Here is a 21,672-nt window from a genome sequence, read left to right on the forward strand (position 1 = left end):
TGTGGCTCTAGTGAGACAAAACGAAGTAGAATATTTCAAGACTGTGGGAGAAGAGAGGTCTCCGGTAGTTTTTTCTTTTATAATAGATGTGACAGATCCAGTAGGTAATTGTCCTCTAATATCTCTTCTTCCTTCTACCAAACTAGTAGAACCCCTGATTTCTAGGGGGACATGTGATTAACCTCCATAAATATTCATTCTCCCACACTGCCTCACAATCTGTGTCAATGTGACTAAATTCAAGCAATCGGATGTGAGAGGGAGTGATCTAAGCAACTGCTAGGTTGAGTCCTTTAAAGAAACATGCTCTCCCCTTCCTAATTCTTTTTACCTTCCTGGTGGCTGGAATATGGCTGTGATGGTTAGCTAGCCTGGACCATGTAGATGTGGATAACACCTTTGGGGTGAAAGAACAACAAGATAGAGTAGGCCCCCGCTTGTTTGTGGTGATACATTTCAAGACCCCCGGTGGACACCCGGAACTGCAGATATTATTGAACCCTATATATCCTAAGTTTTTTCCTATACATACATATATACCTATGATAAAGTTGATCAATTAGGCACAGTAAGAGATTAACAACAAACACTACTAATAAAAAAGAACAGTGATAATTTACTGTAATAGAAGTTATGTAAATGTAGTTTCTCTCTGTCTCTCTCTCTCTCTCTCTCTCTCTCTCATAACTGATCTGATAACCAAGGTGGCTACTAAGTGACTAAGGGGTAAGTACCATATACAGTGTGGATACTTTGGACAAAGAGATGATTCACATCCTTGGTGGGACAGGAGACTGGCATGAGATTTCATTATGCTTCTCAGATTGGCATGCGACTTAAAACTTATGAATTGTTTATTATTGAATTTTCCATTTAATATTTGCAGACCGTAGTTGACCAGAGGTAATTGAAAACATGGAAAGTGAAACTGTGGGTAAAGAGGGGAAACTACGACAGAAGGAAATTGGGCCCCTAACTGGAGCTACCACATGAATCCTAGGCTGCTTATGCCCCACGCTGTTATGGCAGAGAGAAATAACTGTCTTGTGTAAGCAATGATTCCTTTAGGTCTCTGTCTTAGCAGCTAATTAATACATTGGGGGATAAAGATATTATGAGGTTCAAACACTGTCTGCTGAGTAATACAAACAAGATGAGAAACATATTTTTAAAGATATTTAATAAGACTTTTTTTTTCAAATCAGTACAAAAATTTAAATACAAAAATGATTCGCTATTGACAAGTCTCAAATCTATTATGGAAACTCGGAAAAGTTACCAGTCTGTTCACCACTCATGGTATTCTGTAAAATATTTGAGAACAGTCACCCATTGCAAACATTTCTTTTCCTCTTTTGGGAATTCACACTGCTTAAAACTCTGTATTTAAATAACAATAAGGCCAGTTGGGTCCTTTTTACATGGAAAAGTTCTAGTTAAATTTTGAATTAAATAGGGATTATAACACTATCCCCAGACTTTAGAACATGTGGTTGTTTCTTCCGGTTTTACACTAATGTGTTAACAGGATGTGCAACGCTCAAAAGAGAAACACAGACACATAGATAATTATTTAAAACTCTTTTTTAAATTAAATGGAGTAATTCACTTGCTCTGAGATTAGCACCATTGTAGAATATACAGTATCTGGCATAGGTTTTGCTCCTCCCCCATCGAAAAGTTAGAAGCACATGCCTGATAACACACACGCACACACACGCACACACACACACATGCATAGGCAATTGAGTGACAACCAATAAATAAGTTGCAAGGTATTTTGAAAAGTGAAATTTGGTTTTAACTAAATAGGTACTTTCTCTCTTAGATGATGGAAATAAAAAGCCCATACATGTACAGATAAATACAGTTTTACAAATCAGCTGATCTGACTCACTTCCAAGCCATTTCAATGCAGCTGTTCAGCAGAAGGAGCCCCGTGGATCCACACTGTCCCCATAATCAGCCCCAAACTAGTATCCCCGAGACCAACCCACAGGGTGTCTGGCCTTCTGAACGCTGTCTGCTTTGAACATGAAGGTAGGGTGGAGAGCCTTGTGATGGGAAAATTTGTCATACAATTAGCGGTGAATGAGAAATCCCGTGGTAATGAACTCACTTCTCTTTTTAAGAAATTGAGAAGAAATATTGCTCAATACCATGTAAGGGAAAGACAGATATTAGGTTGAGGAGAATTTCCTCGATGGTTGAAATGATTCGGATTTGACATAGACACATTTCTATGTGCGTTTATACCATGTCGTGTTTATTTGTGTCGTGTCTTTTTTTGTAACTATCTCCTTAACTCCCCGATCTTAATTCTGAGGGAAAACTACACGTGCCACCATATAGCCCCAGAGTGTCTCCCCCAGAACTTAGCGACAGCAGTAGTTTCACAGCTGAGCCAAAGCGCTTTGCGTGTGTTTTGAGACCAGGTTTGAATGCCAGGAGTTAGTATGCTCCTATGTGAAAACCTGGAACAACATCTATTTCCCCCCTTAAACTTTTCTTGACTCTTGCCTTGTGCTGAGTATGGGATGACGTGAAAAGCCTGGGCTATTGCTGCCCTTTGACATTCCAGAAGCTCTTACACCAATTGCTTCTAAATAACAGTTCTTTTCCTATCATTTTAGTACCTACACCAGGAAGTAGTACATCTACTTTTACATTGAAAACTTCAGAAATGAACTTTTCAGAAAGATTACTTTCCTATGTAATTCTGGAAATCTACATCCCCCCTCCAAAAAAAAAAAAAGATGACTTGGATTTTGGAATTTGACTTTGGGACCTCAGATGACACATATTAAAATTATTGATATCTCCTACATTTGTGTGCGTAGGCAAAGGAAGGGATTTTATATGTATGTAAACACGATTACTAACTCCTGTTGATTAGAATTCCACAACAGTGGAGACTTATTGGGGAAGGGGGCTATTTATTTTTTCTTATGACTTTCAGGTGTTTATATTAGTTGGGCTAAAGTGACAGTTACACAGAGGGAAGAAACAAGAAAAAAGAAGCAGGGGGAAAAACCCCACAAAGAACCCTCGAGGAATAAATGAGTTAATTACTGCTCATACCTCCCATCTCATCGTTAGCTGCTTGTGTAGCGCTGTCTTAAGCCCCACTAAAGTGTCTCACCCAGTGCCGGGCATAGAGTGATCACTCGGTAATTGCAGAATGGTTGATTGCTTCTTCTAGAGACACTAGACCCACAGTTCTGAGTAGGATTCCTCTTGCTCAAGGACACAGCCTCTAGAGAGAAATAGCCCTTGCAACTAAAAGTCCTACCGTGACTTTCTCCCCTCCCCCTCCCACCTGGGCAGCGACATTACAGAACTCCTCCTCCACATTCCATGACAAAACATCTGCACAAATACAGAGAAAAATTATGCAGGTAAGAACAGTATGTAATTGTTATGATTGACCTTTCTCTATGTCATATTTATAAATATTTTAAAGTAAACAATACGAGTGAGTGACTTTCATTAGCTACGATCTTTCATACTGAAATATTTTGACTGATCTGAATAAGCAGGTTATCATGGAAGCACATAACATACAACAGCTAATATGATTCCAGTGGGTAAACACAAGTATCAGTACTCGATACATAAATCTGCCCCATCATTTCTCACGACAAGATGCTGTGCAGAACATTAAAGCATGCATCTTGGCTTTTATTTGTACATGATGGTTCAAAATTTTCACTTAAATATAACTTTCCAACTATATAAATGCTTTGAAGCAATTTGAATTTTTTTTGGTGCACCATTTTCTTTTCTTCTAGTAAACCTCTCTCTCTTTTTCTTTTCTTTTCTTTTTTTTTTTTTACATGGGATACAATAAATATCCTGAAAAGGAGGAGTGGACGTACTGCCCGGCGTAGAGTCCGGCGGCCTGTTCCGAGGGCATCTGGAGGTACACGCGGTCCCCGGGCCTGAGCAGCAGCACCGCGCTGCCGGACGCCTGGTCCAGGAAGCCCTTCTTGTACTCGTCGTACGTGTACATCATGGGCTCGTTGTTCTTGAACAGAGCAACCCACACGTTGCCCCCCTTGCAGTGAACGTGGTACGCGAAGTAGTAGACGCCCGGGACCTCGCAGGTGAAGACGCCCGTCTGCGGGTTGTAGTTCTGTCTGCCGTTGTAGAGCAGTTTGTCAAACTTCACCGGGGCGCCCACGGGGGGGAAGGGCGCGGTCAGCTCGGCGGTGAACGCGGGCATCTCGTAGGCGGGTCCTCCGTTCTTGCCTTTTTTAGCCCCGTAGGCGTGGGGGGGTTTCACTCCATCGATCCCCAGCCCCATGTCTGGCAGATACTCTCCATGGGGGGGTGGTGTCGGGGGCATCACAGCGGGGGGACCCGGGGGCCCTGGAGGCCCTGGGGGCCCTGGGAGGCCAGGCTGGCCTTGTGGACCCAGGGCACCCGGCTTCCCCGGGGGGCCGTGCAGTCCTGCTACTCCGGGCTTCCCCACCCCAGGGAACCCGGGGGGCCCTGGGAGGCCCGGTTCCCCTTTGGCGCCTGGAATTCCGGGTGGTCCGATGGGGCCACTGGGGCCTGCGATCCCGGGGATGCCTGGGGGGCCCTGCAGACCCTGATCCCCCGGGATGCCCGGCTCTCCCTTGGGTCCCAGCAGCCCAGGCGCCCCGGGGAGCCCTGGCAAACCTTTGTGGCCCGCTTCCCCCTTGGGCCCGATGGGGCCTGGCAGCCCCCTGATGCCGGGGGGCCCCACTTCGCCCAGGAAACCCGGCTTTCCGGGGAAGCCCTGAAGCCCCGGCTCCCCCTTGGGGCCCGGCGGCCCGTGCGGCCCTGCCATCCCGCCTTCGCCTTTGGGTCCGGGGAAGCCGATGGCACCCGGAGGGCCCATAGGCCCTGGGATCCCCGGCAGGCCCGGCTCTCCCGGGGGACCCCCCATTCCAGGGGCGCCTATGGGCCCTTTCTCCCCTCTTGGCCCCAGAGCGCCAGGAACACCCCCCATGCCCTTGTCGCCTTTGGGTCCTGGGAAGCCTGGTTTCCCGATGCCCGGGAGGCCCGGGGGCCCCGGCAGCCCCGGCAGCCCTTGCTCCCCTTTGCCCCCTGGAAACCCCGGCTGGCCAGGGATACCGTCCTGGCCTGGTTTTCCAACCCCAGGCATCCCGGGAGGTCCTTGAACCCCTGGTATCCCAATAGGGCCTTGTGGGCCAGGCTCACCCGGAGGACCTGGCTTTCCCAGGGGGCCCTGGGGCCCAGGGAACCCTGTCACCCCTGGTTTGCCTATTCCTGGAAGTCCAACGGGGCCGGGAGGGCCATGCATCCCGGGAGGACCCTTCAGGCCCGGCAGACCTGGCATCCCAAAGCCCTTCTCTCCTTTAGGACCCTGAAGGCCGGGAGGTCCTGGGGGGCCTTTGGGTCCTCTCTCGCCCTTTGCCCCTGGTTGCCCGGGTAACCCAGGTCCACCTGGCTTCCCAATGCCAGGAAGTCCGTGAGGCCCTGGAGGTCCTTGTGGCCCTGGGATCCCCATGGGTCCAACCTCCCCTTTGGGTCCAATTTCACCTTTTGCCCCTGGCATGCCCATGCCTCCTGGCTTTCCTGGCATTCCAGGCATGCCCGGCTTGCCGACTCCCGGGTAGCCCTGGGGCCCGGGCTTTCCTTTGACTCCGGGTATCCCGTGACCTGGTAAACCGGGGGGCCCGGGGGGGCCTCGTGGGCCAGGCTCTCCACGGGGACCTTGTTCCCCTCTTAAACTGGCGACTGGTGCTTCTACTGGGAAAGAGGAGAGAGAGAGAGAGAGAGAAAGAGGGAGAGAGGGAGGGAGGGAGAGAGAGAGAATGGTATTGGTTATCCTTCACTTAAAAGAAGTCATGACAATGATTATTTAGTTCTGGCCTGTTGGCCTGTTACTAATTGAGAAGAAAGATAATACCCTCATCTTCCAGAGCTGTGTTATCATCAGTACTTAAAAGGATAATCAAGATGATAGTTTCTTTGACATATTTGAGAGAGTGTTTTGAGAACTGATATCTTCAACTACTTTTATTAGCATTGGTTAAGTGAAAAAGCCAAAAAATAATAAACATTTTCCAAGTACAAAATTTGGTGTTCACTATAGATAATTTATTTATTTATTTTTTAAATTTATTTTTCTGAAGCTGGAAATGGGGAGAGACAGTCAGACTCCCGCATGCGCCCGACCGGGATCCACCCGGCACGTCCACCAGGGGGCGACGCTCTGCCCACCAGGGGGTGATGCTCTGCTCCTCCGGGGCGTCGCTCTGCCGCGACCAGAGCCACTCTAGCGCCTGGGGCAGAGGTCATAGAGCCATCCCCAGCGCCCGGGCCATCTTTGCTCCAATGGAGCCTTGGCTGCGGGAGGGGAAGAGAGAGACAGAGAGGAAGGAGGGGGGGGGGTGGAGAAGCAAATGGGCGCTTCTCCTATGTGCCCTGGCCGGGAATCGAACCCGGGTCCCCCGCACGCTAGGCCGATGCTCTACCGCTGAGCCAACCGGCCAGGGCCTACAGGTTGGTTTTTAAAAAAGATAAGTGAATAAAATATTTTGGGATTTTAGGATGACAGGCAGCGCAGCTACAGAACAGAGCTGGGACTAGGAGTGAGAAGCTCAGCTTTTCTTCCTGGCCTGGAAATGCAGCCTTCCCCAGGCCACGCCAGCCACCGGCGTTTCTGCTAGCCCCTCTGTGCGGTGAGAACGACACACTCACACCACAGGATTAGACAGTGGGCGGGAAATGTGTTCTGCTAGCCCCTCTGTGCGGTGAGAATGACACACTCACACCACAGGATTAGACAGTGGGCGGGAAATGTGTTCTGCTAGCCCCTCTGTGCGGTGAGAACGACACACTCACACCACAGGATTAGATAATGGGTGGGAAATGTGTTCTGCTAGCCCCTCTGTGCGGTGAGAATAATACACTCACACCACAGGATTAGACAATGGGTGGGAAATGTGTTCTGCTTTCTTGAATTGTTATCAAAATACAAAGCGTATGTTATTATATTATAAATGATTCTGCTCTGCCTTGCAGAGAAACATAATTCTGGATCCCATGCTACTAGGAGTAATGGGTAACATAAATGAGATTTATGGTCCCAATTTCTTATTTCAACCAGTGGTCACATCTTAATTCTGACCTTTGTATTTTTCACTGAACTACTGTCAGGGAACAAAACAGAACCACAGAACTCCTATTCTTTCCAAATTCCCTGATTAAAATCTGGCTGCCATCTGAGTTAGTTCAGAAAGTGCCAAAAGCCAGACAGGACATTTAAGAAAGGAAGGAAAACGAATGGCTGAGACAATCTCCACAGTGGAATATTAGCTCCTAAAGAGGAGGAAATAGGGAGTACTTCTTTTATGCGAATAGGTATTATTAGAATACTGTTAGGACATGTTATTTCTAGTGAACTATAGAAAAGATCCCTGAAAGTCTTAGTGTGTTGTTTCCAAGCAGTGAATTGTGTGTAGCTGCCATATCCAGGATTCATCTGGGGAAGGCTCACGACTTATTCATCAGGAATCCCTGGTGTCTGTCTAGCGCAGTGCCCGGGTTTGCTGTGTAACCAACTCAAAGTTCTTACGGTGCTGTAGTGTTAACTTAACACTTTTACTTATTCACCTTATGCGGTTCATTCTCCAACAATCTTACATTACAAATGAAGGAAAGTAGTTTCAGAGAGGTTAAATGAATAGATTTCCCTCATTTCTAGCCTCCAGGCATCAAGACTTCATACCACCAGCCAAATCCAGTAGTTTCTGGAGGTACAGCTTCTTGGTTTTGCAGGGACCAGTGAACTGGCCTTCAGTCCCCCGAAAGGAGTTGCTACGCTGATGCAGTTCCTTCCCTACTAAAGCTAGGTTTCCTAGCACTCCAGATAAACCAACTGAATTTGTAAGAATGTGTCGCTCACAATGGTAGGCGTTCTGTAGGTGTTGACTAACTAATACACGTGTCAAGAAAGCAATGGGAGAGATTTTCAGGTATTCTCTTTAAATGTGGTCTATACTCCATAGTCTCCTTCTGTCACTCTAGTTATTGATTGACGTGTAATAACTTAATTAGAGCACTTGCATTTGTCTAACACCTAGTTCACAATATGCTTTCATATGATTTTTTAAAAAATTTAATTAGGACAGCACTGCTGTCCTAATTCAGAATGCTAACGGTCACCTTTCTGGGTTTTTTTTTGTTTTGTTTTTTTTTACTGCTTTGTCCTCTAACATGTAATCCAGAGCCTGGCACAAAAATAGATGCTCATTAAATAATCACCAAATGTTCGAATAAATATGTACTGAATGAAGACAGAAACAATTTATTATTAAATAAGTTTTCTGTCATTTGATGCTCTTAAAATAAAGCACAGCATTGGTAAGTTTCTCTGTATCTTTAAGACGTGAACTTCTCAAGGATAGAGTTTAGAACACAGTAGGCATTTAGTGAACATTAGTAATACACTCTAAAATAAAAAACTCTAAATTTTAGCCCCCCCTCTCCACCGCCGACCCCCTGGCCAATCTCACAGTTCAGGGTTGGGGAGGGCTGATGTTCTAGAACAAACAGCACAGGAGTGTGACGTTACCTTTGCCCTTCTTGGGAGCTGCTTCTTTGCCCATCCTTGGCATCGGCTGCATTTCCTTCATATATTGGGGTAGATGTGGATATTCTTTGCCATACTGCATGTGGGGCAGCTCCTTGCCCATGGTAAGGCCATCTTTGCTCAAAGGCATGTGAGGTACTTGCTGGCCCAGGGGCTGGTACTGTGGAATTTGTGGTGGGATCTGAGGAGGAATTTGAGGCAGCGGCTTGATCCCATAGTAGGCGCCGGCCTGAATGAGCCTGACGGAGCCCAGGGAAATGGTGAGCAGCACTCCCAGCAGCTGCAGAGGGGCGGCTGGCACAGCCATCACCTGCAGAAGGAAGGAAAACACCAAATGGTGACACCTGCAGGCCAAGTGATCGGAAGAAATAAAGAAAAGAAAGCACAGTCTTTAATAATCAGAGCTTCATGAGTGTAAGACAAACGGAAAGAAAGATGTTACCTTGCAATAGAAAACAAAGAAAAATCAAACAAAAACCAGGAAAGTGTCTAGGGCTTGTCAGATGAAGGCAATTGGTGGGACTATAGGTTATAGGAGAGACTGCTAATTGTCCCTGAATGTCAATTCTGTCTTCTTCCATATTATTGCAACCCTTCGTTTTCAGCTGAACAAAGACCCTTTCAGTGAGGTATGGCCATGTGATCAAGTTCTGGCCAATTGGATGTAACTTTGACAGACACAACTTCCAAGAAGGATCCTAAAGGGCAATGGGCATGTTCTTCCACTTCATCCTTCCTGCCGGCTGGAAGGTATGTTGCCTAGAAGCAGACTAGACCCTTTGGACCATGAGATGAAAGCTGTGCTCTGAGGGGCAACATGCTAGAAGAAGCCTCAGCCCTGGTTGAACACGGAGGCCTCATATTGATCCTTAAATTCAGAATCTTTTATTAAAGAGAGAAATACAGGTTTACCTTCTTTAAAACACGATGGTTTTGGATGTCACACATTTGCACTCAGCTTAATCACAACAGATAGATTCTCCAAAAAAGGAGGCAAACTTGGTGGCAAGAGAGGCTCTGCTAGTGCCAAAGTTCTATTCTAAATGGAAACGGCTGATAATTTACAGGCTCTACGCCAGAGGCTGAGATTTCTCATCTGCCAGGTTCCCTTTGGCTGCTTTGGTGTGGTCACAAATAAATATAAATGTTGACGAGAAAACAACAACAAGAACTGCAGAAGTCTGAAGTGTAGAAAAGGTTATTCATGTGAGAGTTCGAAAATGTCATAAAAACCACTAACATAATTATGCACATACAAGGATTCTTTTATTTAAATACTGTGAAGTCATTCATTTAGAATTTGGCTAATTGGATCTGGAGTCCATTAAAGTTTATCTTTGTACTATTATGAAAGAAAGGAATTTACAAAGCAAATTAGTTGTATAAATATTATAGAGATGTTTAAGTACTCATAAGAATAAACTGTTTCTAATCCCTTTAACAACACCCTTTGCAAATTAGCAGTTGACAGAATAAATATAAATGGGGCTTACGTATCTGTTTATAGAAACTAGCTTAAAAGAACTCTGGAAATGCCCAAGGCTGAAGACCCAAAAGACCAGGGAACTGCAGTGTTCACAAATGCCCACTAGAGGGCATGTGGGATACACATTGAAGTCCATTCAGCTAACACCGGATACTTACTTTGCTCTCACACCTTATTAATGGACATAATGAAATTCTGAATCCTAAGTGGACTGTCATCATAATGCTGGAGAGAGCTCTGTATGTGTTACAGAGAGAGACAGATTTTTAATGTACCTTCTGGAAAACAAGTAAACTCTCTATAAATAATTTAATTTCCATTCTCCTGAACATTTGTTTTCTTTACTGCTTCCTTAGTTAATTCTGGAGCTTAATTTTCCACTTCTTAGAAAATGTGGGTTGACTTTACAATATCTTATTCAAAAGTAATGCCAAGAGTGTGAGCAGGCTACAGAAGAATCATTTAATAAAAAACACCTAAGAAAATATTTAATTAAAGAATACCTACCACAAAATTTGCTGCTTTACAGTTTTTCTAAATATACTAAGTAGGGGGAAATGAAGAAACGTCTGTCAGCAAAGTGACTTATAAAACTTTATTTAATAAATCAGAAATAGTCTCAAGAGTGGTTTATTTCAAGTGTGCTCTAAATAATTTATGTACTGATAAAATAGAAGAAGACAGAAGGCTGTTATTTTCTGTCTTTCTAAGAATGATTGTCGTAAACCACTTGAGTAAAGCCAAAAAATTACGACTGATATATTCTGAATAATAATCAAATTCATTTCAGGTGAAAAAAGAACATCTGCTTGTTAGTATTTAACAATAGAATTTAATAATATGTTGAGTACTTATAAATCTAATAATGTATTGAGTACTTACCAGAAACAATACTATATGCATCTAGGGGTTACAGAGAACAATCTGATATGGTCAGTGAGCCCTGTCCTCAAGGAACTTACAGTAGGAGCAACAGATGTATTTGTAAATTATTAATGAGTAGCAAAGAATATACAGAAAAAAAAGTGTATTTCCCTACCACTCCTTTCTTTAGTATCTAAAATCCCTTCCCTTTAAAAAATATTTTTTAATTTATTGATTAATTTTAGAGAGAGAAGAAAGGAGGCATTGAGAAAAAGAAAGAGAAAGAGATCGATTTGTTTTTCCACTTATTTATGCATTCATTGGTTTATTTTTGTATGGGCCCTGACTGGGGATCAAACCTGCAACCATGGCAATATCTGGACGGCGCTCTAACCAGTTGAGCTACCAGGCCAAGCATTAAAATCCCTTTCCTTTGAATCAACAATTCTTCCCATTTTTCTTTTCTTTTTTCTTTATTTAGAAGGATATACAGGAACAGACAGACAGGAAGGGAGAGAGATGAGAAGCCTCAACTCATAGTTGTGGCACCTCAGTTTTCATTGACTGCTTTCTCATATGTGCCTTGACCGGGGGGGGGGGGGCTCCAGCTGAGCCAGTGACCCCTTGCTCAAGCCAGTGACCATGGGGTCATGTCTATGATCCCACACTCAAGCCAGCACCCCCCACGCTCAAGCCAGATGAGCCCGCGCTCAAGCTGGCAAACTCTGAGTTTCAAACCTCGGTCCTCAGAGTTCCAGGCTGATGTTCTGTCCACTGTGCCACCTCCTGGTTAGGCTACAATTTTCCCCATTTTTCTTCACATTTTTTTAGATATACTTTATAAATATGGACTAACAATGCATGCCTCTTTAAGAGACAAATTGCAGCATACTACACACACCACTATTCCTTACCTTTTTCTCTCAGAAGACCAGGACCTCAGACGTTCTCATTTCGGTTTTGATATAAATGAACAGATCCCTTCAACTCCTTCATTTGTTAGAAATAAGACTTGATTGCTCTTTAAAGTCTCACCTGGCTCTAACATTCAATGTCTAAGGCAGGGTCACTAGAGAGCTGAAAGTGCTCATCCATTCCAGAAATATGTGGGAATACCTGGTAATGTATAAGCTGGGACTTAAGTCTACCTTTGGAATGAATTAATTTAATTATTAAATCCTAAACTCGTGGTTATGTCTTTTGTAAGCTAGTATGCTTGCACCTTCACCCTTCCATTAGTAATCTTTAAAGTAGGACAATCTAATGGAACACTGGAAAACCAGAAGGCTAGGTGCCTGGAAGAACCCCAGTTGCATACCAAAGGCCCAGTGGGATCCTGCTTGGCTACCATTATCCTCTCACAGCCTTGGCCTCCCAAACCACCTCCTTCAGTCTGCCATCTGCAGCATTTCTCTGACTTTGTACTTAAGTAAACTTCATTCCGTTTTACCTTGAATGTTTATGCAGGGGCCCTGGTTAGAATTTACTGCTTGACTCTTACCCTTACTGATTTCCTTCTTGTCCCTGAAAATACTGTTGGTGGTCAAAGTCAGATCACTCAAAAGAACACCAGATTTGTGTAACACTACACAAACCCTCCGCAGGAAGAAGGAGTCTCAGAGTACCTGCTGGGAAGAAATGGTGGGAGTGGATTTTCTTTCCTCTTTTTTCCTTTTTTTTCTGAAGGTACAGAACACAGTGATATTTTAAATTCTAGTTAATGTTTTTTGTATTTCTATTTGATAATGTGTCTGAATATACATAAACATATATAACGTGTGTGGACACTGGCTCTTGCCAGCCAAATTGGCTTAACCACAGGTGTACTGTCACATAGGAAAAGCATCCAAGAAGCCAAAAGACTTGGAGTTGAGTTGTAGCACTGTGATTCTCCATGTCTATGACCTTGAGCAACCGCTTTATCTTCAGTCTCAGTTACCTTACCTATAAAATGGAAATTATAATCTTTGCCACTTCCACAGAGCCATTTGAAGGCATAAACAATAACATGATTTTTTTTGTGAGCTGAAAAGCACTATTCAAATTTAAGTTATTATTTATGGAGTGTGACAAGTCAAAACCAACTGAAATGTGAAAGATTTTCAAAGAAGGATACTAAGCCAAAGTAAATGTGATGTTAACTGCAATAATCATAAACCTAACATGAATTAAAAAAAATAACAAAAAAATGGCCATTTAAAATGTACATATTAAAAATGGCAAAAATAAATAAATAAAGGAAAGAAATAAAGAAAAGAACAGCAGAACGAAGGCAGTTATTCTTTCTGGTGTCAGAGTCGCCAATCCTAATCATTTTGAACAGCCCTGAGTGGTTCCTGTATTTGGGCAGGATCGCAGGGAATTTCAGTTTCCTTATGTGACCTATAATGTATGTGACAGAATAATACGATATATATTATTTTAGACACTCCTCAGCATTTTATTTGTACATTTATCCTCATGAAATTTTAGCTTGCTGTCCAAAGGAATGTGTACGTATTTAAACTTTCAGACTTTGCCCTGAATCCAACTTTCCCTTTCCCGTGGGGCTAACACAGCATGTCCGTGTAAGAGCATGTGTGTGCATGTGTATCCGTGTTGTATGCGGTGTGCTCAAGCTCCTCACTCTGGTTCCTGGGGAGTCACCCTGGGTGCCTCCCACTTGCCCCCTTGCACAAGGTTTGCTGTTTCTCAAGGCCCCAGATCTATGACACCTAACGCAAAGGAAAGCCAGGCAGGTCTTCCTTCCCCCCACTCACCGGAAGTGTCCTTGGCTTTCCCATGCCTCTCAGAGGAAGTGCTCTCCTGATGGCATTTCTCGGCGTCCTTTCTATTCAAAGTTTTTAATGTTTATTTCAAATTGGCTTTGTCATGTTAAAAAACTTTGATGTATTCACTTATGAATAAGAATTGTTTTTAATATTTTGAGAATTATACTTTGATGAGGATACAAAAAATAAAAACATAAATATGTGCTGTGTCAACGATATGCAGAAAAACAGCGCGGGAGATAAGGAGGACGTGGTGGTCAGCGTTTGCTGAGATGAAATCCATTTTATTGGAGAAACCGAGCTTCTGTGTTTGGATGGGCTAGCTCCTTGTTTTTAAAGGAAGATAGAAGCAACTATAAATAATAGAGGGGAAAGCAGTTCGCCCTCTTGGGGGTTTCTGGAGGAGATTAGTTATGAGTGGAGCCGGGAGAGACAAAGATAGAATTTCCAGTGGCGGAGCTGTCGGGAAAGGAAAAACTCATTCAGATGGGCTTTTTATGTGTGTTATAGGATCTGTATTGTATAGTCCCTCCTTAATCTCCGCAGAGGTAAAGACGCTCTTCATCCTTCTGAAGAAACCATCAAAAACTTTATTCTGTTTGTGGAAGGAATTTTGGGCGGATAAGCAGGAGAGTGATCGATGCTGTTCAAGACGGGCATTGGTCAAAATTAGTGACTGTATACGGACGGACGAGATGGCCAGAACCGGTGGGTGGCTAGCGGAGGAGGGGCGGTGAATATCAAAGTTATAATGATATTAACTAGGTTTCTGAACACTAACTTTATGTCAGCACAATGAGTATACTTCAAGTATGTTATATAATTATTCCTATATCCACTTATTAGGCCTTTTATTAAAAAAAAACATTAAACGCTTTCAAATAATCTCTCCCCCCTATTCAATATTTAAATACTTAATTATTTCACCAAAATTCAAGACTGACATTTCAAGTTCATCTTGTTGGATGAAATGAAGACTTTCTCTGTCATATAGGATGGACCCCTTGTTTTTTTTTTTTTTTTTTTTTTGCTTTTTTTGGACCAGGGACAGAGCTTGGAAGGTGTTCGTGAAATCAGAAAGCTGCTGGCAAGGTGGACATGTTGAAATAGAGCCCAAAGAAATAAAACTTGCAGATTTAGTCACTCAATACAATAAAGGCAGTGCACAAAACCATCCAATAAGCATCCATTAGTTTAGTCAATCTGCCTATTTACACCTATCAGGACTGATACAAATATAAAATAGAGCTTGAAATATATGCTTCACTGATGAATCCTGAATTTTGCTGTAATTAAGCGCAGACAACTACTACATCTACTAGCTATAGGCAGAGCATGTCTTCACAAGAGGTACAGAACTTGAGATGTCAGTTTGGTTGTGTCTCCAGCTCTAGAAATGGACCACCCACATAACTCTCTGAAATGAATGGCCAACCACTACATTCCAAAAGTTCTCTAGAGGTGGTGATTCGACAACTTTCCCCAGTAACCAATTGCAGGATTTCACAGACCTACATTTCCTAATATCTAATCTGAATCTTTCTTGCTGAACTTTAAGCTCATTTCCTCTTTTCATTCTCAAAGGAGATGGGAAACATCTGGAGAGTATTTTTCTTAAAGTAGTAGTTCACATATTTGAAGTCTGCAATTAACTCCTTTTGTTTCTCTAACTGGAATCATGTCAGCTTCTAAATAGTTCATAAAACCCTTGAAAGAGCTCCTAAAAGAGAAAGTGCTAAAATGAAATCCTTTTTTTCTTCTTTCTATAATATAAAACATCGTTGTTCTCAGAGTGTAGAACATTACATTCTAGTCTGATATAATGAAGTCACCTATCCTGACTGGGCATTAGTTCTCTCATTTGCATAACAGGCACCTGGCTAGTTCTGAAATTTTATGGTAGCCGTGAACATAAATAACACATCCATACTTCATAGACAAATGATTTCATGAATGCACACGTTAACATGTGAAAGCTTTTTGCATATTCTAAAGTTAGATCAATCTCATACTTCCAGTTACTTTTAAATATTTCACTTTCCTTGACCAGAAACCAAAAGAGGTTTCTTAAATAAGAGGAAAAAGTTCAGGGATAAAAAAATATAAAATTTTAACCATATTCTCAACAATTGAATAAAAATTAAAGTTTACTCAGAAATTAAAAAGGAAAAGTCTACAAATGATAAAAACTTCCTAAAATGTGTAGGCTCAAAACTTCTCCCAGACTCATTCTACAAGTACTGACATATGCCTCTTGTCAGAGCAAGGACAAATGAATACAAAGCATGCATCTTGGGAAGGGGAATTAGGTAATGAATAGATGTGACATAGTCATGTTTCAGGAGCTACAGTGTTCACTTTGTAAGAAAAAGTGAAGATCCGATGTCTGGAGGCAGCTCTATAGCACAGTGGGTGATGATGAGGGCTTCCCCAGAGTACAGTCCCCCTATTCCGTAGGCCTGGTGATGTGTAAGGCAGGTAAATTCCTCCCTGGTGTGAGCTGAGAAAGACTGGACAGCACTCTGCCATTCACATGAGCATCTTTCGGTCTCCTATGTGCAAGTACAATTTGTATAAACAACACAATATAAAATAAAGATGTTTTCAGGCCTCTGCAAAGGAAGAGACATGTATAAGGAAATTTCGTCTTATGCTCTCTATTGAACTGGATATTGTAAAAACAGTTATCTAGCGCAAACAATAATAATGTATATGTTACAACTATAATATGTTATGTAAATTATAAATCTCATGGAACATTTCCTCACCTCAAGCACTTTTATCTCAGCCTATACTGTTGTTCAGAACAATGAGATTGCAAGTGAATTTCAACCAAACAAGATTAAGCAATCAATGTCTTTGTCACATGCTTTGTGCAAACTTGGTAGTTACTGAAGTAGTCCTTTGTAAATAATATGAATGAACTGAAAAAAAATAAAGTGATATAATTATGCTTATTCCTGAAAAGTCTGAGGTCATGGAAACCAGAAAGTTTAAAATCAAGTTAAACAAAAAGAGTTGGGGGTTCAAGGGCAGGCACAAGATGTGGGAAAAGGGACTAGGAGGGGAAGATGACTGCTGACAGACCCTTTCCTGAGGAAGAATGTCACGTTAGAGGCTCCTGCTTTTCTCCTGTTCTGTAATTCTGTGTGCCTTCTCGATGTTTCACTATGTTCAGCATCGTAGTCAAGAAAGGTTGAGATATGAGGTGAAGCTCACGTGAGATAGTGGTGTTTCTTCCTATTGTGAATGTGGAAATGTAAGCTGGTACCACTATGGAAAAAAGAATGATGGCTCCTCAAAAAATTAAAAATGGAACTACTATATGATCCAGCAATCCCTCATCTGAGTATTTAGCAGAATAAAAAGAAAGGACTGTATGACCAGCCGGTGGTGCAGTGGACAGAGCCTTGACCTGGGACGCTAAGGTCTCTGGTTTGAAACCTCAAGGTCTCTGGCTTGAGCACGGGATCACCAACATAATCCCAAAGGTCACTGGATTGAAGCCCAAGGTTTTTGGCTTGGGTCCAACGTTGCTGGTTTGAGCAAGGGATCATTGTCTTGGCTTGAGTTTCCCTTCCTGGTCAAGGCACATATGAGAAACAACCAATGAACAACTAAAGTGATACAACTATGAGTTGACACTTCTCATCTCTTTCCCTTCCTGTCTCTCTCTCTCTCAAAAAAAAAAAAGAAAGAAAGAAAAAAAGAATTGTCCTGGCCAATGGCTCAGTGGATAGAGTGTTGGCCTGGAGTATGGATGTCCTGGGTTCGATTCCCAGTGAGGGCACACAGAAGAAGTGACCATCTGCTTCCCCCGCTTCTCTTCCTTTTCCCCTCCCAAGGCTTGATTCATTTGAGCATGGCCCTGGGTACTGAGGATAGCTCTGTTGGAGTGCATCAGCGTTAGGTGCTAAAAATAGCTTGGTATTCAATTATTGGCCTAAGATGGGGTTGCTAGGTGGATCCTAGTCTAGGCACATGTGGGAGTCTGCCTCACTATTTTCCCTCCTCTCACCTAAAAAAAGAAAGAAAAGAAAAAAAACAATTCTAAAAGATAGCTGTGCCCCCATGTTCATTGTAGCATTGTTTACAATAGCCAAGACATGGAAACAACTGATGAATGAAATGATAAAAAAAAAGGTGACATATATTCATGGAATACTACAGCTAGTGCTCGACTTACGACCGCGATGGGTTCCGACAGACCGGTCGTAACACGATTTGGTCATAAATTGAGAAAGTTATATGTACAGTACTGGGAAATGATGTTATAAAAAAATCTTTAAGTCAATGACAAAGACAATTTCCTCTTGGTAGACATCTTGGGAGGGGTTTGATGAAAAATATCCAAGACACAAAACACAAATTGCTGTACCGAGTCTGGGATACCAGTTGAAATGGTGCACGTGGAGATGGTAGTGCTGCCGGAAGCTGGTCCGCACTGTCGTACGCCCAGCTGGGCAACGCTTGTGCTGCCAGACGTGGAGCAGTTGTGGCTAGCGATTGTGGTTGTAAAGTCAAATGGTCGTAAGTTGCATAGGTCGTAAGTTGGTCAATACTTGTATTCAACCATGAAAACAAGATCTTGCCATTTGTGTCAAAATGGATGGACCTTGAGGGCATTATAATAAGTGAAATAAGTCAGACTGAAAAAGACAAATACCATCTGATCTCACTTATTTGTAGAATCTAAAAAACAAAACAGACTCCCATTCCACTCTCCTCCCCCCTCAAAAAAACAACTAGATTAATAGATACAGAGACCAGGTGTCAGAGGTGTGATAGGGAGTAGGAAAAATGGGTGAAGGGGATACATAGGTACAAACTTTCAGTTACAAAATAAATGAGTCATGGGGATGTAATGTAGACCATACCAACTATATGAAAAAAAATTTTCTGGTGAAAGTTTTGCAAATTAAATATAAAGTACAGTGGCTCAATTTCCCTTTACAACCATGGATGTTTCTTGTAATGCTTTTCTGGGATATTGTCAAGGAAGGACTGAAAACATATAAGAGTTATTTTCTCTGCTCCAATCTGTTTGGTACTTAATATTTACTCCATCAGTATATTCAGAAGATTAAGTGAGCAAGCCAACTTCCTGTGCTAGCTTTCTCATTTTATTAGTGGGCTATTATGGAAGTAGACTATTCATTTTGGTATTTTTATAGGAAACTGAAACAAACAAAAATTCCTTGAACCAAGGAACAAATGCTAGCATTTTCCACTCTCTCCATAATGCTAAATTATTTATTAATTAAATTACTATGTGGGTGCATATGTGTCTTTGTGAGTTTTTTTATTTATTTTTTAATATTTATTTTTGACAGAGACAGAGAGAGAGTCAGAGAAAGGGACAGATAGAAACAGACAGACAGAAAGAGAGAGATGAGAAGCATCAATTCTTCGTTGCAGCTCTTTAGTTGCTCAGTGATTGCTTTTTCATATGTGCCTTGACTGGGGGGCTATAGCAGAGTGAGTGACCCCCTGCTCAAGCCAGCAACCCTGCACTCAAGCTGGTGAGCCTGTGCTCAAGCCGGATGAGCCTGCACTGAAGCTGATGACCTCAGGGTTTTGAACCTGGGTCTTCTGCATCCCAGTCTGATTAACTATCCACTGTGCCACTGCCTGGTCAGGCATGTCTTCATGAGTTTAAAGGTGAGAGGTAGAGGGTATGAGATAGACAATTGTTGAACTTTTTTTCACTTTTGAGCTGGTTATTCTGGGGATTCAATTGTTGAAGTTTTATTTAGCTAAGATTACTTTGAGCCACATAAACTGGAACGATTTGATATTAAAAGTCAATCCCTAAAGTTCCTATCACACATGGGCAAAATATGAAATCAAAGCAACATAACTTAGAAATACAAATAATAAATTTCTTCCAAAATTATCCCCCCCCCCCCAATACACATAGAATTATTTCCAGTCAGAACAGCAATTCTACTGAAGTTGCAATATTTAGCCCTGGAAATACTGGAATTATAAAAGAATTTTAAAAATCTTGAAAATTTTTGGTCAGTAAAAATGTGAATTTATTCTTTCTCTGTTGCACAGTTCAGTAGTAGCAAGATCATTCTACAGGGCTGTTCCCCCAAAATAAATTTAAATTACAAAATTTTAGTTCTCAAGCTGGGGCTAAGCCTAAAACACCACTCTGTGATAAATTGCCAGCCACAAAGAGGGCAGCCTAAAACCCACCACTTTTCAACCACAGCTCCATCTCGATAATTAACCCACGTGGTAACATCCTGTCCTTTGAACACGGGCAAAGCATTGAAAGCAACCAAACCACAGCTATCTTAGTATTGGAAGTTCCATTTCTTTAAGGGGTGGAATTTATTTTGAGGGAGAGAGAGATGGATGTGCTGTCTGGGAGGAAAAATCATAAGGTTTTCACAGTTAATTTACTGAACATTTTTCAGAGAAAATGGAAGTTGGAGAAAGGAAAGGACAATGAATTATGTAATAAATGCCAGTTCTTGAGGCTGTCTAAGTTAAGGAGGCTGGGAATGTGTAGAAGACTCTTTCTTTCTTTTTTTTTTTTAATGAGAAAACTCACTACAATGAACAAAGAATTCTCCCAAACATGCAATTCCATTGACAAACATGCTTTGCAAAGGTTATGTCTTACAACTTAGAGCAGGGGTCCCCAAACTACGGCCCGCGGGCCACATCCGACCCCCTGAGGCCATTTATTTATCTGGCCCCCACCGCACTTCCGGAAGGGGCACCTCTTTCATTGGTGGTCAGTGAGAGGAGCATAGTTCCCATTGAAATACTGGTCAGTTTGTTGATTTAAATTTACTTGTTCTTTATTTTAAATGTTATATTTGTTCCCGTTTTGTTTTTTTACTTTAAAATAAGATATGTGCAGTGTGCATAGGGATTTGTTCATAGTTTTTTTTATAGTCCAGCCCTCCAATAGTCTGAGGGACAGTGAACTGGCCCCCTGTGTAAAAAGTTTGGGGACCCCTGACTTAGAGTGTACATAGGAAACTGAATTGCAGATGAGAAACTTGCGATGTAGTCACTTCTACGTGTGAAGCCTTTGTGTACCTTCCAGGATCTCTTCTTCTTACACTATAAAGTGAGGGGAATGACTCAGATGGGGAAGGTGAGGCCAATGACCTGGAAGAAACAGGGAGATGAGGGAGAGAGGGGCGTTGGCTGGCCAGGTCTGTGGGAGTCTACAGAGCCTTTGCCCTGTCCCATGGGGCAGCTGTCGGGCTGCTCCTTTGCATGCCTTGTTTGGACAGGTCTTTCAATTTTTTCAAGAAAAGCCACAAAATCAGGGCATTTTGTCTCTTCATTTGGAAATTTTAATTCATTTTTTTCAACACTATCTGGTAGGTGGTTTTATTTTTGTTTTTTGTTAATCACCTTTGTGGGCAAGGACTAGCCTGTAAGCTGCTGAAGACCTTTGTAGCAGATGGTGTCTAACATCGTTTGTGTTCTAAAGCGCTCTATGGGGGATTCCATGCCTTTATTTGCTCAAATTTCTACCTCCTGGTCTTGTTTTTTTCCACCTGTCAGTTGGTTAGTTTAATTACTAAATTCAACAACCTTCTATTGAATGTTTTGGCAATACTATGTTAATAGCTGGAGATACATAAAAATAAGTGAAAGTGAAACTAGGACACACTTTCAAGGAAGACAAAATAGTACTTTAACCTGGATGGGGCAGGTGGGAAGGTAGGTGGCAGGGCTGGCCGGACACAGATCCTTGAAGGACAGTGTTAGAACAAGCAGTTGAGGAATAAATGGGAATTGTCCAGCCGAGAAAGGAGGGATGTGGATAATTATCTTGCTGTTCATCAAAATTATCTAAAAACAGACACTGACAGCCAAAACAGTTTAAAAAGCAGCTATAGCAAATGGTTCAGAGCGGCAACTCTGAGCTAATCTGCTTGAATTAAATCCTAATTCTATCACTTACTAGCTATGTGATCTTAAAC

General features: G+C 42.3%; 1 protein-coding gene across 2 annotated transcripts in view; it reads right to left on the reverse strand.

Moving 5' to 3' along the window:
• Window positions 1-3,805: 3,805 nt before the first annotated feature.
• Window positions 3,806-21,672, reverse strand: part of COL8A1 (collagen type VIII alpha 1 chain) — a 172,196-nt gene continuing 154,329 nt past the window's right edge. The window contains exons 3-4 of one of the 2 annotated variants that reach the window (XM_066347306.1): window positions 8,573-8,900; window positions 3,806-5,739 (exon numbers count right to left, since the gene is read on the reverse strand). In XM_066347306.1, the coding sequence (XP_066203403.1) occupies window positions 3,833-5,739; window positions 8,573-8,897 (2,232 nt within the window). In that variant the 5' untranslated portion in view covers window positions 8,898-8,900 and the 3' untranslated portion in view covers window positions 3,806-3,832. Of the gene's footprint in view, window positions 5,743-8,572; window positions 8,901-21,672 lie in introns of both variants that reach the window. The other variant, XM_066347305.1, reaches the window with a different exon arrangement.

The sequence above is a fragment of the Saccopteryx leptura genome, chromosome 8 (genome assembly GCF_036850995.1).
Source record: "Saccopteryx leptura isolate mSacLep1 chromosome 8, mSacLep1_pri_phased_curated, whole genome shotgun sequence".
Lineage (NCBI taxonomy): Eukaryota > Metazoa > Chordata > Mammalia > Chiroptera > Emballonuridae > Saccopteryx > Saccopteryx leptura.